Genomic DNA, 16,368 nt, shown 5'->3' with positions numbered 1-16,368 from the left:
ACCTACGCCTGCAGACCCCCGCCCGGTCCCTTCCTGTCCAGTCCAGCCTCTGCCTAGCCAGCCCCTTTTACCCCTTAGCTCGTCCCCACCCCACCCCTGCCTGCCTCTGTCCTGCCCCTTCAGCCTTCTTCCTACCACTAAAGAGCGGAATCCTCACGGCCACTTTGGAAAGCAGTTTGGGTTATTTCAGAGCTAGCCTTAAGTCTAGACGGCCCCACAATGCAAGTGCCGGGAATCTAGGAGGACTCACGTAGACATGGAGGAGGACAGACACAAAACACTATGTGGTGTGTTATTGTTCAGTTGCTTAAGTCGTATCCAACTCTTTGCGACCCCATGGACTGCAGCACGCCAGGCTTCCCTGTCCTTCACTATCTCCCAGAATTTGCTCAAACTCATGTCCATTGAGTGGGTGATGCCATCCAACCATCTCATCCTCTGTGGCCCCCTCCTCCTCCTGCCTTCAATCTTTCCCAGCCTCAGAGTCTTTTCGAACAACCGCCACCTTTGCATCAGGTGGCGGTAATATTAGAGCTTCAGCTCAGCCCTTCCCACGAATATTACTTTTCATCCATAGGAAGTGTCAAGAAAGCAAGTGTGCAGAGACAGGAAGCAGGTCAGTGGTGGCCTGGACAGAGGCTGGGACCAGGGTGTGGCAGCAGATGGGCATGAGGGAATTTTTGTGGGCGAGGAGACTGGTCTATAGCTGGATTGTGCTGATGGTTGCAGAGCTCTGTGAACTGGTTAAAAAGCACGGAGTGTGCACAGGTGAGTTTTATGGCATGAAATTATGCCTCAATAAAGCTGTAAAGAGGACAGAGTAGGGGAGGGAGAGAAAGCAGAGAAAGGGTTCCCCAAACAACCCTAACTTTGGCCAAGCCGACAGGAAGTGTGGTCACGCCTGACTCCATCTTCTGCCCAGTCCTCACCTTTGCCTGCCCCCATCTCAGGCACAGCCAGCTGCTCATCCCTTGTGTCCCCTACAGAAGTGACCCCCTTCTCTATAACTTGGCCTCTGACCCAGGCACCCCAACCCCAGGAGGCTGTTTCACTAGCAACCCACAAGAAGCTTACCTCCCAAGAGTCCTCCTTCCACCACCGGCATGGGGGCATTGCTGTCTGCCCCCTCACCCCCAACTTCAGTCCCCTCCAGGGTCCTCCTTCAACTGGGGCTGGGACCAGCACAGGCTTCCAGTCTGGCTGTCTTCTGTCTCTGAGCCCAGAGACCACCCTGGTTAGGCCTGCCCGCCATAGTACCAGCGGACTTTGCCCAAAGTGGATCCTGAGCCCTTTTCCCTCTCTGGCCTTCGCACCTGCTGGGCCTTCTGCATGACGTACCCTCCTTCCCAGCCTGAGGCCTGACCCACTCAGCTCTCTAAGCACTCATCTGCCCATCACCCCCAGACAGCGAGCCACACCGTGGGGCCAGGAGTCAGTTGCCTCTTCAGGGCCGCCTCCCAGCAGCTCACAGCAGACTTTCCTGTGCACGCACTCCCCACTCTGCACTTGCTCTGCCCACAAGCCCTCAGTTCCTGGGCCCCCAAAACACCTCCCTCCCACCGCCGCCTGCACTGAGAAACCCAGGCTCACTCAGCATCCTCTGCCCCTTCCTCCTCGGTCCCATCCATCCCCAGAGGCTCTCCAGCTCCCACCCCTCGGAGTTCTCTGAACCACCCAAACCTCTCTCACACACACACGCACACGTGACCCCACACACCTCCCTGGGCCCCCCCACGGCTGTCCAGCGCCGGCCTGCCAGACCCACAGCCAAGCTATGGGGCAGGGCGGAGGCCACACGCAAGGCTGAGATGACCCCTCTGGGCTCTTTAGATCAAGTCCCGGGACGGGGCAGTCTGCCAGAGCCAGACCAGCAGTGACCAAGTAGAGGGAACGGGGAGGGCTCTGAGGGAGGCTCAGGCTGACGTGAGAGTTTCCAGACAGCCCCCAGCCGTCGCTTCCCAGCCAGTCCTCACAGTCCCCCATCGGGCAGCAGCCACGTGCTAGCCCCTTGGGTGTAGGGTGGGGGCAGATGAGGTGGGTGGTGTCTGGGTGGCTGCGTGGAGGGGGCTGGCTCCATCTGGCAGGGTCGGGTAGGGAATGGAGACAAGGGTGGAGCCACAGGAAGTGGGGAGGGCAGGCAAGGGCTCCCCACCACAGCACCCCAAAGCTTCTCAAAAGCAGAACCAACTCAGCGATTCACTCTGCGGCCCTCTGTTCCTGCTGACCCATTCCAGAACCAGGGAGGAGGCCTGCACATCTGCAGAGCTGGACAAGGGGTTGTCCAGCATGGTTCCACGCAGAGCACCCCTGCCCCAACAAGGCAGCAGGCAGCAAGGCTGGCGGCAGCAGGAACAGGGAGTGCCAGCATGGCCTGGCGTCGACCCCGGCCACACCCCTGCACCACTGCTCCAGGGATGCAAACACGCAGGCAGGTCTTCCAAGTGTGCACGTTTATTGAGGGCACGGGGTTCTACAGGGGAGCCCCACGTGCCTGTGGAGAAAAACCCGCCATTGGCCTGGAGGGCAGCGGCCCGGTGGGCAGCTGGAGATGGGTCTCCAAAACCTGTGCAGAGACAGACAAGGACAGAGGTGAGTGCAGGCCCAGGGCGCTCAGACCTCACTGCAGGGGATGCATGCTCAGGGCCACTGGGCGGGGCAGGGTGAGGCGTGGGGAGGTACCTGGGTTTACTTGAAAGTGTGGCTTTCGGCTCCGCCGCGCCCAAAGCCTGCGGAGAGGTAGAGGGCAGGTTAGGGGTGGCCGGGGCTGTGGAGGGCTGGGTCCGGAGGGGGCGTGGGGAGCATACCTTTGGGTCCGAACATGGCTGCGTAGCAGGGGTGGTTGCAGTAGGGCTTGCCTTCATGCTGCAGGGAGAGAGGCCATGAGGGTCTGCAAACCCTGCCCCAGCCCTTACCCCTCAGCCTCCCGGATGCCACCACCAGGCCCCACGGACCTCGGCATGACCCCCGGAGGTCAGCGTCTTCCCACATTTCTCACACTTGAGGCAAGGCCGATGCCAGTCCTTCCCCAGGGAAGTCACCCGCTCAGCTGCAGAGGCACAGAGGGGACCCCGTGGCACGGGGCACACGCACACGCTCACACCCACGCTCTCCAGACGCCTCTGCCAAGGCCCCACCCACAGCGCCCCGTGGCCCACGCGGGAGCTCAGCGGCACCTGTGCCCCCGCGGGTGGGGCACCCCCAGTCCCCAGACCTTCCCGCCTAACGAGCGGGAGTGGGCGCTGGTCCTAGGGGCGCCCCGAGGGCTTGGGTGGGGCTGGAGGAGGAGGAGGTGCGGGTCTCGGGCAGGACCGGGCCGGGCTCCCGGACTGAGCCCTCCCCCGCTTCTGCACCGGCGACCGCAGTGTTGGGGCGGGAGGGACCTCCCACTTCCTCTGCCCCCCCCCCCCACCTCCCCTGAGCCCCGGGGCGCGGGGCGGGAGGCGGCGCCGGGGTTGCGCCGCCCGGGGCGCGGATTTCCGCGTCTGTTTCTACTTAACGATGGGACAGGCGGCCCGAGCCCCGCGTTCCTTCCTACCCTCTGGAGTCCCCGCCCAGGGCGCGCCAGGGAAGGGGCGAGATAGCGGGACCCGGAGACAGGGAGACCCAGAGTCGGGGAGATTCAGACACAGGAGACTCAGTGAGACCCGGAGAGAGAGAGCGGGGCAAAGATGGACGGCGGCCCGACGCAGGGGGCCCGACCGGCACACCCAGGTGGCCACCAGCAAGGCTAGGTGTCGCCCCGAGGCGCTGCCCGAAGTCCCCCTGGGCCCCCGGCCCACCCGGGCAGCCCCGCGGGATGGACCCTAGGCCGCGCTTCCGCGCGGGGCTGCGGGGGAAGCCTCAGTTCGAGCCGCGGAGGGCGAGGGTGGGGTGCGCTCACCAAAGTACACCTCCTTGCTGCACTTGGGGCACTTGGGCATGGTGGCGCCGGATCGGGGCAGGTGGCCAGGCGGGAGCAGACCGGAGCGCTGGACTGGGCGGGTCGCGCCGGGTCCGCGTCTTTCAAGGACCCCTGGGTTCCGCCCCTTTGGGACACGCCCCCAGCGGCCCGCCCCCTGAGTTCTGGACTTGGACCCGGAGGCCTCGGATTCCAGCCAACAGGCCGAGAAAGGTCATCTGGTCCACCCTCGCCTTAGGGCAGGACCCGGGCCTGGCCGACGGCAGAGCGCGGTCCGAGGGGTGCAGGAGGTCGGCGGGCACTCTCGCTGACTGGACGGGGCTGGAACCCCGGAGGAGCCCCGCCCTCGCCCCGGACTCTAGGCGGGGGCTCCCCAGAGCAGAAGGGAGCACCCCACCCCCCGCCCCAGAGTGCTGGAGCCCGGAAGGTAACCGCTATAATGCAGATAGATGCAAACGAGCGTGTCGTACCTTTCCAGGCCTTTCCCTAGATACAGGGCAGAGGGCACCTACCAGGGCATTCTCAGCCTGGTAGCCCTCCCCCACGAACTGCCCTCCGCCTTCATCACGCGTGGGGCCAGAAGGTTGCCCCGCCCCAGTATCCTACCCTCAAGGGACATCCCAGTCTCCACCGGGCCCCCCTTCGGCCTGCTCCTGGACGTCCGTCGGACCGCAGCGGAACTCCCCTGGGACTCCGAGACGGGACATCCCCCTCCAAGGCGGGGACACCCATCGACGGCGGGGCTGGGGATTCTGCGGGATGTCGGGGATGGGGGGAGTCTGTGCGGCAATGGCCAGGCCTCCGTGGAGCTGTGCGGCGGCGGGGGAGGGGTCCTTATCTCCGCAGGAAGCTCCGAGGGCCAAGCGGTCCAAGTCTGTCGTCCAAGGAAAGGGGAGGCGGCCTGGAGCCTCTCCGTGCCAGGCGGAGACTGTGGGCCCCACCCGCTCCAGGAATGGGGGAAGGCCAAGGGGGCTGGCGCTGGCGGGCTGCAGGGCCCTAGGCCATCCTCCTCTGACCAGCGGAGAGGCCTGCGGCCTCATGGAGGGGTGCGGGGTTGGGGGGAGGCTGCTGGACCGGTCTCCGTTGCCCTTCAGCCCAAGCGGAGGCAGGGAGGCCTGGGTGGGGTCCCCCTGCTCCCCGCCCCGGAGGACACTGCCCCGCCCCACCCTCCTGCCGGTCAGTGTCACCCGGGGCACCGCCCTCTCGCCTCTGCTCTCCTCCCTGTGGACCCTCCACCTCTCTGCTCCACCGTGACCCCCCAAGCCACACCCAGCTCCCTGACTTCACCAGAGCCTCAGTGCTCAGTCCTCTCTCCATCCTGCCTCCCACCCCCGAAACTTCACCAGCGTCCTCGGCTCCCCTCGACACACCCGCCTCTCAAAACAAATCGTCATCTCTGGGCCTGACCAGGCCCTGTCCCCATGGAGGGTGCTGGAGACCATCCTCTGAGATGCCCTCAGCCTTGAGCAGAGGGAACCCCTCCCCCTCCCCCCAGCCTCGGCAATGCCCCCCCCGCCCCCCAGGCCTGTTGCTGGGAGGAGGGGAGCCAGGCCACCTCCACCTCAGTACCCCCACCCCGACCTGCCCTGCCCTCTGCCCCCCGCCAGGCCCCACAGTGGGGGAGCATGCCCCAGCCTCTGGGAGGTGGGTGCAGGGGACCCCACCCTCCCCCACCACTCTCCAATCCTCCCTCCTCCCTGGGACCCCCCTTCTGTGGGTGGGCCACAGTTCTGTCCCCCACTGGGACTCCGCAAGCCCTGGGGTCCACAGAGCTCGAGCCCTGCTCTGGAGCCCTAGGTGGCTGGCTTCCCGCTGCCCTCAGGAGGGTGCCCATCCTCCACTGCAGGAACCACCCAGCCTTCCCTGCCCCGAGCCTCACCACCCTCTCCCCCCGGGGCACAGGAGTGAGTGCCTCCACGGTTTCTGGAGCTGCGGCCGCCCACCTGCCCCCACCCAGCCCTTGGTGTCTCCCTGGCTTGTGCCTGGTCCACCAGGCCAGGAGCAGAAACAGGAAGGTTGGCCCGGGTTCCCTCCACTCCCGGCTTCATGATCCAGAGAGAAGTGGAAATGAGACAGCTGGAGGGGGACGGGCACACGGACAGACACGCAGACAGGCAGAAGCAGAGAGGGGAGGAAGGGTCAAGACCCCCGGTGACAGAGAGGGCCAGGTGGGTGGGGGCGCCAGGCAGGACCATCTGGGGAGGTGGGCGTCTGTCATGGCAGACCCTGGGGTCAGGTCACACGTGGTGCGCGCACCACCCGAGTAGGTGTGACGGGCAGAAGTCAGCTCCCCATTCGTGATGAACCCGAGGGGGCAGTAAACGGCTGGCAGCCTGGATGCGCACGTGTGTCCAGGCCCTGTGGACACACCTTGTGGGCACACCCATCTGAGCATCTCTGGGGGGCTCCAGGGCAGGAAGGGCCACCCTGAGCTGGGCTCGGCTTCCTTCTGCACGCTTGACCCTGGGATGACCCCTCCCCCCACCGGAGTCCAAGCCCCCCAGACTCTGGGAGTGGGGGAGTAAGAGCCCTCCCCTCGCAAACCAGGGTGACGAGTCTCTTCCTGGCCTGCCCGGCTGTTATTGCCGTTGCCATAGCCACAGCGCAGGCTGGTGTGGGGAGGAGGCCAAGAGGGGCCAAGACCCATGGGCGTAGCCCTTGGGTTGGTATTTAGCACAGTTTTTCCAGACACGCACACACCACACACACACGCACACACGCTCTCTCCCTGGAACCCTCCCAAAGCTTCAGCTCCCCCAGCTCCCTGTCTGTCCTGCCTGCCTGTGAAATTAGGGATCCCCCCAAAGCTGCAGTCCCCCAGCACTGGGGGCTGTGCAGGGTGGACAGTTCCCACAGCCTCTAGACTCCTTGGCCAGGCACACCCCCATTTGAGGCTTCCCTGTGAGGTGCCAGCCAGGCCCTAACAGCCCTCCAGGAGCAGGCTTCCCGCTTCCATCAGCTCACCTGCCCTAGGAAGCTCTTGGAGGGGCGGGGCGCTGACCCAGCCCAAGCTCAACCAAACTCAGGACCACCGGGCCTGTTCAAGACCCAGCCCTGCTGCCTGGCCCGCCACCCGTTTCTCCACCCTTTGGGGGCACTAGTGGCGTCTGCTGCACGGACACACACGAGGCACAGTGAAGCACCAGGCGCATCCCGAGACGCGGCCCCCCGAGCTGGCAGCACCCAGCCCCGCGCTCTCCCTCCCAGCACTGGCCCCGGGGCTGCAGGCATCTGGAGTGTAAGGGACAGAGCGACCAGCACAGCCACTTGCCCCAGGCTGCTCTGTGCCCAGAGCACGTCCCCCTCACTCTGCCGGCATGAGGGCACCCAGGGCCCAGAGACCTGGGGGAGGCTACCGCAGGGTTCCGGCTGCTGGCCAAGGCCACCACCACATGGCTCACGCTTTCAGTGCTCACGGCCACGCCCTCACCTGCTCATGTTCCACCCAGACTGGAACCAGGTGGGACCCTGCCCCGCAGCAGGATTCTGGATGGAGGGGGCAGGTGGGGGCCCACTGGGGCTCCAGGCACTTGGGAGAACTTGTGGAGCAAGGCTGGGCCTCAGTGACCGCTGAGGAATCTTCCAGGGAAGTTCTGCCCCTCGGAGCTACACAGATCCACCCCCATCCCGGACCATACGCCGCGGCACTTGCCCCTGGCCTTTGCCAGCCATTCCTGAAGCCTCCACCCCGCGCCCCAGTCTCTGGGCCCCGTCCTCAGCATGGACAAGAGTAAGGCTGTCCCCTGCGAGGGCTGGAGGCCGGCAGGGCTGCTCTGGCATTCCTGCACCCAGTGCCCTGTGGGGCCAATGTGTACTCCGGGACCACTGCTGCGCCGGGGCCAGAGCTGGCTGCCTACCCCCCGGAGTCCACCCCTCCCTGCCCTTCCTCCAGGCCTGGCTGAGTCACAGGCACTCAGACATTCCCAGGGCCTATTTTTAGCAGCTTGTCTCCCAGGACCCCCTGTCTGCCCCAAGGTCTTGCCCCAGGTGGCCCTGAGGTGGGGGCGGGGGGATGGAATCTGTGCTTTCCCAGGAGGGCTCCAACCCTGTCCTCCAGGCCTGAGACCGGCCCAGGCAGGAGAGGGTCCCTCCCCTGCTCTGTTGGAAGCAGGCCCGGGATGCAGAGGGGCTGGGGGCACCTGCGACCGTGAGCCCCCTCAGCCAGCCCTGCAGCTCAGCTCGTTGAGGTGCCCCTGCCCTTCCTACCCACCCAGGCTGAGCCTGGTGCCAGGAATCTCTGTATCCTGGAGCCAAAGGCCATGCAGAATGGCCTCAGATTCCAGCCTCACCAGTCCAGCAGCTGGGCGTGTTCTCAGCCCCAGACCCACCCCTGCAGCCGGCCAGGCCCTGAGAAAGCGCGCAGCCCACACCTACCTGGCCACCTCTTCCGGCAGTCCTCCCTGGCCCAGCCCCCAGCAGCCCAGGGCCAGGCTAGCAGGCTCTCGGTGACTTGACCCTCAGCCCCTAGAACCACGGCCACTACCAGTGATTCTAGAAAAAGTGGTTCTAGAGAAAGGTCATGCCCCCTCCAGGCCTGGAGGGGCTCAGGGAGGCTAGCTGAGCGGGGCGGGGTCCCAGGGAGCCTTCACAGCAGAGGGGCAGCCCAGGGCTGGCACTGGGGAGTCACTGGCCCGGAGGAAGCTGGTGGGACTGGAAAGGAGATGGGCTGGGGGGTCTAGGGCAGGGGGCAGGAGATTCCGGGCCTCAGGAAGTGGGGACAGAGGAAGCCAAGAGATGCCTGGTATGGGGGGCAGGGGACCACCAGCCAGGGCCTGGGAGGCTGATGGGGTGCAAGGGGGCTCGGAGGGCCCTGTGGAGAAAGTGGGGAAGACTGGCCGGATGGAAGGGGGGTGCAGATGGAGAGCAGGGTGTCAGAGGAGGCCGGGGCGCCGTGCCCAGCCCTGGGGTTCTGGAGCAGAAAGAGGAACTTAGATGGCATTTCAGGGCCGCCTCGCTAGCCAGCGGGGTGGGGTGAAGGCCAGGCCGGGGCAGGCAGAGAGGGTGGCGCACCGCACACAGGCCTCCACGGCATCTTGCGGGGGTGCCCGAGGAAACACCTGGCTCCTGGGGAGGCTCCCTGAAGCTGGGGTCCCCGAGGGAGCCTTGGCAGCGCTGGGCCCCCCGCCGCCCCCACTGGCGGCACCCAGCAACCGCCAGGAGCCAGGCGGAAGCTGCCCCGCCCCAGTTTCCACGACAACCCCAGGGAAACAAACACGGAGGCTCAGCACTCTTCCGCGAGCAGGAAACGAACGTGGCCTCCCTGGCCAGACCCCATGAGTGGGAGGCACTAGTGCCAGGCAGGTTGCAGCCGATCCTCCCTCGGGGCGGAGGGACCCGGTGCCCCTCACCCTGCCCCCAAGGCGGCAGTCACACAATAGGCACCCCTCCTCCCGGGTTTGGGGGAAGGGCTCGCAGGAGATCGCATTTCCCCGGTGTAGTTTCCACTGGAGCTTCACAGAGGAGGAGGGGCCCAGCTGTGCTCTCAGCAGCCACCACCGGCAGGACGGCAAGAAGTTCCCATCCGGCAAGGGGAGCCCTCGGCAAGGGCGGGCCTGAGGGTGGCCCCAACGACCCCCCAACCAAGGAGTCTCAGCTTGGCAGGAGGGAGGTGGGAATGGGGACAGTCGTCCCAGCCGCTCCTGAGTGCACCCCTTACCTCTGCCTGGGGTGAAGGCAGGGCGCCCCTGGGGTACCTGCACCAGGGCCTCCCACCCCCGGGGGCAGGCCAACCCGCCTTGCACATCCTGGCTGTGTTCCCGGCGCCAGCCAAGTGCAAGGAGACACTGCTGCCCACGCTGGGCGCCCGGACGGGCCGGGAGGAGGCAGGGCGGCTTGGCATTGCAGACACCGAGCTGGCCGCTCCACCCGAGGGACACGGATGGCTGCTCAGAGGACAATGAGCCCAGCATTCGGGCCCAGCTGTCTCAGCCCGCGTCCTGCAGGACGGGTCAGAGAGGGGTCTGTGTCAGGGGCTGGGGTGCTGGGAGTTGGCCCCCCGGCAGCGGGGGAGCCGGGCAGGGCACATACGGAGCCGGCTGCCTACGGTGCTGAGGGCACAGGCCCAGAGATGACCAGGCCCCGAAGCTCCTGGCTCCGGGAGGGCCAGGCCTCTGGGGATGCGGTACTGGGAGCAGGCCGGGGCAGGCGCTGAGCCGTGGAAGGCGGGTCTACCAGGGCTCTGCCCCGGAGCGGAAGAGAAGGGGCGCCCTCTGGCGGGCTGCTAGGGAGCCGCGGATAAAGGGAAGGCAGGCGCGTGGGCGGGAGTCTGGGAGGGGGCTCCTCCAGCTGCTGGGGGTTCCCGGTTGCTAGGGACAGCCTGCAGAGCCCAGAGGTGACACCATCAACACCGCAAACCAGATGCAGAAACTGCTCAGGCAGGAGCACTAGGCCCCCCAGACAGCCTGCATTCTTTCCCTGGGCTCCCACCCGTGCTGAGGCCGCCGACCAGTCAGTGCCTCTCCGCTCAAAGCCCTCCTGCCTCCACGCTCCTCCTGGGCTGAGGGTCTACCTTGTCCTGCCGACCCCTCGCCGCTCTTCCCCTGCAGGAGGGACCGTCTGTCTCTCCCTCCCTCCCCCGGGTGCCCTCAGCTCCCCTTCCCGAGGCTGACCCCCGCACCCCCGGCTGCTGGACCGAGGCACCCGGGTCTTAGTGCCAATCTCTGGGCACCAGGACCCCAGCCCTCCCGCACTCCCCACCTCCATCTAGTCCGGTCCTCCCCAGGGGCCCAGCCCCCCACTCGCCTAAACCAGCCCAAACCAGAGCCTCCCTGCCTCCCACCCATGGGCACAGGGCCCCGCCCCCACCTCAAATTGGGCCCAGGGGTTCTGGGGGCGCTTGTACTGAGAGATGGGGCACTGGCTGCAAGTCCACCCCAGAGCCGCAGACACGAGCGCCCTTGACCTTCAGACCTTTTATTGGTAGCGAAAGTCCCAGCACTGAGTGTGAGCCACGTGAGGGTGGTGGGCGGGCGCTGGCGAGGCAGGCGGGAGGAACACGGTGGGGGGCGTGGCTGTGGCTGTCACTGGCAAGGGGGGCATAAATAACACTGTGGGCAGGAAGGGGCGGGACGGGGGCGGCGCCACCTCAGAAAGGTCACCCAGGCCACGGAGACACCAGGGGCGTGTGGGGCCACGAGACCTCGACGTGGGGACACGTGGGGCCAGGACGAGAGGGGGCAGCGGGCAGTCCGGGACACACAGGTGGATACACCCGGAGACAGAGACGGGGCAGGGTCCTGGGGTCGGGCAGGGGCTCCCTCCTCCCCCAGCTCTCTGGCCCTGGACTTGCAGGTGCAGAGGCGGCCTGGGCAGCGGGCAATCTCCCCGCGCAGCCAAGCAGTGGGTCCGGGGTCAGGGGCCCGCGCAGAGCGGCCCTGGGGCCTAGGGCTGAGCTTTGCCTTCAGGGTCCTTGTCATAGATGTAGCTGCCCACGGCTCCCGTGTTCACTCCTGCAGAGAGAGACCGCTCGGTGGAAGGGAGGGCGGGAGGGAGCCCGATGCCCACGCTCCGGCCCACACTCACCCTTGGGTCCGAAGAGTATTCCGTAGCAGGGCTTGTGGCAGTAGGGCTGGCCATCGTGCTAAGGACAGGGTGTGGGTGGTGAGAGGGGGCCACAGACTCCGCGCCCCCCGCGGCCTCCTCCGCGTCCAGGGGCCCCACTCCCTGGGCCCTCGGCGGGCCCGCAGGACGCAGCGCGCCAGGCCGGCCTCCAGGGGGCAGCACACGCCGCCCCCTCCCGGCCCGCAGCGCCCCTCGGGGCCTGCCAGCCCGCCCCACAGACCCCCGCCCCTCCCGGCCGCATCCCCCATGGGCCCCTGCCCGCCCCTCCCGGCCCGCCCCCCCAGACCCCCGCCCCTCCCGGCCCGCCCCCGACCCTCATAACTCCCCTCGACCTCCGCCCGGCTCCCCCTGTAGCCCTGCCCACCCGCCTCGGACGCCCGCGCCCCCGGACCCTCATAGCCCCCCTCGGGCCCCACCCCTCCGGGCCCGCAGCCCCCAGCCTGGGCCCCTATCCGCCCCTCTCGGACCCCCGCCCCCCTGAACCCTCAGAGACCCCTCTGGGTCCCCGCCGGCCCCCGTCGCCGTCCGGGGCCGCGCGCCTCTCACCTCCGCGTGCCCGCCCGGGGTCAGCGTCTTCCCACAGCGCTCGCAACGCAGGCACGGCCGGTGCCAGTCCTTGCCCAGAGACGTCACCTTCTCGGCTGGGGAGGAGACAAGAGGATGACGCCAAGGCGCCCGGGGTAGACCTCCCAGGATGGGGTTGGGTGCGGCCACTCACCGAAGTAGACCCTCTTGTTGCAGCGAGGACACATGTTGGGCTCCCCGGTGAACGTGGTGACGCTGGAGGCTGGGAGAGAGGAGGGGTCAGGGTCCGCCGGCGCCCCGACCCTACCCCCCGCCCCCCCTCACCCCGCCCCCCCTCATCCCGCCCACCTTTGCTGGGTCCCTTCGGGGGACCGCTGGCTTTACGCTCCTCGGTTCGGGCCACCGGGACCTCGATGGGGCCGGTGACCTGGGGTTTCTCGGCGGAGGGCTTCTCATAGATGTAGGAGCCGGCCCCTCCGATGTTCACCCCTGGGGGGCGGGCAGGCACTGGACGCGGGAGCCAGGGCCCTCCCTACCCCCGCGCCTCGCAGCCACCCCCTACTTCCCAGGAAGGCTCCTTCAGCCACGGGGGGGGGGGGGGGGGCCAGGACCCCCCCCCCCCCAGGGCCGCGGTGGGGAAGGCACAGAGAGTGCTTGTCGTTCCAGGAGGGAGGGGCCCGCACGGGCGAGGGGAGACGGGACGTCTGAGCTGGGCGGCGTGTCCGCACCGACCCGGACCGTGGGGTCCCAGCCTCACCTTTGGGTCCGAACAGCGTGGCATAGCAAGGCTTGTGGCAGAAGGGCTTTCCATCGTGCTAGGCAGAAGGCAGGGGTTGAGGGTGGGGTCTGGCCTGGCTCCCCGCCCCCTCCCTGCCTGGGGGCGGGGCTCACCTCGGCGTGGCCCCCGGGGGTCAGCGTCTTGCTGCAGTGCTCGCATCGGAGGCAGAATCTGTGCCAGTCTTTGCCCAGGGAGCTCACCTTCTCAGCTGGGCAGAAGGGCAGTGTCAGCGCAGCGCCCCCGCCCCCCACGCTCAGCCCCTGCTGCCCCCCAGGTCCCGGGCAGCCTCGGCACCCAGGTCCCCTTCACCACCCCCCGGGAGCCGTGTGGCCGCCCCCACCATCCACTCCTCATCACCCTGGGTCACTGCTTGGACCAGGCAACCTGGACGGGCTTCCAGCTCAAACCTGCCCCTCCCTGACACATGCCCCCCTCACATGGCCCCAGATCCTCCAGGAGGGCCCTGTAGGAGCTGGCAGAGTCCCAGCCCCGTGCTGAGGGGAGTGGCCCCAAGCCTCCAGACCCCCGGTGGAGAGGCCAGTCCCTGTGGCCCCTCAGGGGACAGGGCAGGGCACTGGCAGTCCATATTTGGCCTCCACACCCTAAGCGCCGAGAGCACCGGCCCCTCCTGCCTCCAGCTTTGGCACCCAAGCTCTGAGACCAGCTGCTAAGGGTCACGTCGGGGGCCCTCCCTGCCCCCTGCCTCCCCCCACTCCTGGGCTGCTGGGCCATCTCCCGATGGACGGAAGCTGGGGCTTCCCCAGGGAAGCACAGTAGGAAAAGGGCGGAGGACTGGGCAGGAAGCCGCTGGAGCCGAGCTGGAATCCTCCCGACTGGAAGGGGCCTGGCCAGAGGCAAGGGGAGGAGAGGGGTGGGTGGGCTGGGGCCCTTCCGCTCAGGAAGGACCTGGCCAAGGAGCGGGGACTCCTTCCCAGAGCAGCCCCTGCTTGGGCCAGGCCTCCCCCAGGGAACCAGCAGGGCAGGGATCAGGGGCCGGGCCAGGACACCTCCAGCCCCAGGAGGCCTGTGGAGGCTCCTGGAGGACAGCTCATGCTCCTGGTGGCTCAGGTTCGGGGCTCTGAGTTCTGGCTCCAGTGGCCCTGGTGGCATCTGCTGGCCTGGCCAGGGGCAGCCTCTGGGACCCCCACCTTTCCCAGCGGCACCACAGGCTTATAGATCTTTCTGGCCACTCCACCCTAGGAGGCTGGGACTCAGGCTGGCCAGGCCCCCCGCAGGTCCATGCCAGGGCAGACGGGAGCTGGCTGAGCCCAAGGCGGGCTCAGATCCCATGCCAGCCTGGCATCCTCTCCCAGCTCTCCCGCTGGCCAGCGGTGGCCGAGGCAGCTGCGGCTCAGGGCTGCCAGAACCGTGATACTCTGGCTAGCTGTTAGGCTCTGGCCACTCGGGGGCAGGGGAATGACCCTCGGACCCACTGGGCAGGTCAATGGCCACACGTTACCCGCCCAAGTTGGGAAAGCAGAATCGATTGAGTCTAATGGCTTAGAAAGAAACCAGCTCCCACCCAGCTGCAGTTGTCGGGGACACAAAGACTCAGCATCCTGAGGTCGCTGTGGGGGTGCCCTGGCCCAGCTCTTCCGTGCACCCACTGGGGTGCAGCCTGACTCGGGGTGGCAGCGTCCTGGCCCCGCCCCTTCCTCCACCAGGGCCTCCAGACCAGGAGAGAAGCCAGCCTTTGTTTTCTGCTGGGAGCCAGCAGCCGCCCAAGCAGGCAGAAGCGCTTTTCCGGGTTGTACACGGGACTGTCGGCCCACCCCTGAGCTGGCCTGGCCCGGGGTAAAGATGTGGGCAGCAGGGCTGGCAGGACGACCCTGGGGCTGGCCCCTACCCTGAGCCTTACAGGGATGAGTCCTGTCCGGGATGGGGACCGAGGGCTGGGCGGGCTCCCCAGCAGGCAGCCGGAAGCCCCGCAGCCTCCAGCCAGGCCAGAAGCACTTCAGGCCAAATCCGGTCCCTCCCCTCTGGGAACAGCAAACAACGGCCTGCGCCTTCTCCTCCCACCAGTCCACAGGGAAACCAAGGGGCCATCTTCACCTCGGCCAGTCCCCACCCCAGACCCTGGCCACTGCCCCGAGGATGACGAAAGAAGGGTCTTCTTTCTGTTTCTGTCTCCCCTGCTCTTCTGGCTTGTGCCACTAAGTCTGTCTGTGCGGGCATTGGTGGGAGGCTCAGTGGGCAGGGACCCTGGCAAAGTGGGGAAGAGGGCCAGCCAGGGTGAGGGAAAGTGGGGGAGTGAGCCAGACACCAGGGTAGGAGTGCCAACGAGTGGGTGCGCCCATGGGGGGCAGTCTCCGCCAACGCAGGGGGCGTCCAGGCAGAGACAGGCTCTCCTCCCCACTCCCTCCTCCTGGATGCCACTGTTCTGACCTTGAGGAGGTAGAGGGCCTGGCCACCTGGGTTCCAGCGTCCTCTCCTGCTTGTGGGGGTTCGCTCCTCACCCCAACCGCAGGAGAGTCCAGGGGGAACTTGGCCAAGAAAAGGAGCGTGTCAGAACGCGCAAGAGGTGGAGGCCAAGGTCGCCCCCGCATGGGCTGAATCCAGACAGAGCCTAGACCTAGCCCAGCATGTGCAGAGGTCCGGGCTGGGGTTGGGGGTCATGAAGCCAGCCGGCCCGGCCACGTGTCCGTGGGAGGCGCGACTGGGGTCCGGGCGAAAGGGTAGAGAAAGGCAGGAGCGCGCTAAAAGCGCGCAGAGCTTGCTGCTGCGCCCGACCCCGCCCCGCAGGGCTCCGCCAGGCAGGACCGCGACCGGCCGCGAGCGCAGAGCGCTCCCCCAAGCCCGGCCGCTTTCTGGAGGGTCCACGCGCCCCCGCCCGCCAGGCCTCGGGCCCCCGCCTCGTCCCCGTCGGCCACTTCGGGGGTTCGGGCGTGGCCGCCCCCCAGCTCTTCGCCGCTCCACCCTTCGGCCGCACCCGCGTGGGCAGCGGACTAGCCGGATCCGGGCCGGGCATCCTAGGGCGGTGGCCGGGCGCTGGCCGACGAGCGCCGGGGGCTCGCGGCTCTGTAGCGAGGAGCTGACCCCAAGGGCGGTGGCCGGGCCCGGGCACTCACCGAAATACACGGTCTTGTCGCACTTGGGGCACTTGGAGGCCATGGTCCGTACGCCCGGTCGCCCCGCGTCCTCAGCGCGCGCCCGTCTCCCCGCCGCCGCCTCCGCCGCACCCGCCCCGCCCGCCCGGCTGTCCGCTCGCCCATTGGCCTGCGGCCGGGGCGGGGCATCGGGAGCCCGCCCTCGGGGTCCGGCCGCCCGGGACGCCGCGGGGGCAGGGGCGCACCTGCCGGGGCGGACTGGGGGCTACGCGACCCGCCTGGCGCCCCGAGGCCTCGCGCGCCGGGTGGCCTCTACCCGGCCCGCTCGGTCCTCGCCTGTTTCCATGGCAACTTCGGGGCAAGCGGCTGGGCCGCGGGTGGGGCTGGGACTCCGCGGCCCCCTGACGGGGGGCGTCCTGGCCAGCGGGGCCTCGGCCCGGAAGGGCGGCGTCGGGACACGCAGACTGACGCCCCGACGGCGCAGCAGCCCGCCCGGCCCGGTGCTGGCGTCCGGGTCCCCAGAGGACCCCACCCCACCCTGCTGCGCGCTGCCGCCCGCT

The 16,368-nt window shown here is 67.9% G+C and overlaps 2 protein-coding genes across 2 annotated transcripts; both read right to left on the bottom strand.

Annotated features, from left to right (window-relative positions):
- Window positions 1-2,435: 2,435 nt before the first annotated feature.
- On the bottom strand, window positions 2,436-4,040 carry CRIP1 (cysteine rich protein 1). Its single transcript, XM_061159574.1, has 5 exons — window positions 3,881-4,040; window positions 2,952-3,046; window positions 2,805-2,862; window positions 2,680-2,726; window positions 2,436-2,563 (listed from the first exon to the last, which is right to left on the bottom strand). The coding sequence occupies exons 1-4, from the start codon at window positions 3,918-3,920 to the stop codon at window positions 2,686-2,688; spliced, it is 234 nt and encodes a 77-aa protein (XP_061015557.1). The 5' UTR covers window positions 3,921-4,040; the 3' UTR covers window positions 2,436-2,563; window positions 2,680-2,685.
- Window positions 4,041-10,794: 6,754 nt separating this feature from the next.
- CRIP2 (cysteine rich protein 2) lies at window positions 10,795-15,939 on the bottom strand. The gene is made up of 8 exons (XM_061159573.1): window positions 15,830-15,939; window positions 12,875-12,969; window positions 12,741-12,798; window positions 12,332-12,472; window positions 12,177-12,245; window positions 12,005-12,099; window positions 11,420-11,477; window positions 10,795-11,346 (listed from the first exon to the last, which is right to left on the bottom strand). Exons 1-8 carry the CDS (start codon window positions 15,870-15,872, stop codon window positions 11,279-11,281), a joined length of 627 nt encoding a protein of 208 aa, XP_061015556.1. The 5' UTR covers window positions 15,873-15,939; the 3' UTR covers window positions 10,795-11,278.
- Between the last annotated feature and the right edge of the window lie 429 nt (window positions 15,940-16,368).

Source organism: Dama dama, chromosome 13 (genome assembly GCF_033118175.1).
Source record: "Dama dama isolate Ldn47 chromosome 13, ASM3311817v1, whole genome shotgun sequence".
Taxonomy (NCBI): Eukaryota; Metazoa; Chordata; class Mammalia; order Artiodactyla; family Cervidae; genus Dama; species Dama dama.
The sequence above is the reverse complement of the archived record's forward strand: the minus strand, read 5'-3'. Positions and strand labels throughout refer to the sequence as shown.

Bases quoted from the DNA above. Each gene is read 5' to 3' on its own strand.
- CRIP1 (XM_061159574.1), bottom strand. From the start codon at position 3,920: ATGCCCAAGTGCCCCAAGTGCAGCAAGGAGGTGTACTTTG. The intron at 3,047-3,880 runs GTGAGCGCACCC...GTGCCTCTGCAG, and splicing joins CAGCAAGGAGGTGTACTTTG to CTGAGCGGGTGACTTCCCTG. The intron at 2,727-2,804 runs GTATGCTCCCCA...ACCTCTCCGCAG, and splicing joins AGCCATGTTCGGACCCAAAG to GCTTTGGGCGCGGCGGAGCC.
- CRIP2 (XM_061159573.1), bottom strand. From the start codon at position 15,872: ATGGCCTCCAAGTGCCCCAAGTGCGACAAGACCGTGTATTTCG. The intron at 12,799-12,874 runs GTGAGCCCCGCC...CCTTCTGCCTAG, and splicing joins CCCCCGGGGGCCACGCCGAG to CACGATGGAAAGCCCTTCTG. The intron at 11,478-12,004 runs GTGAGAGGCGCG...CCCTGTCCTTAG, and splicing joins CCCCGGGCGGGCACGCGGAG to CACGATGGCCAGCCCTACTG.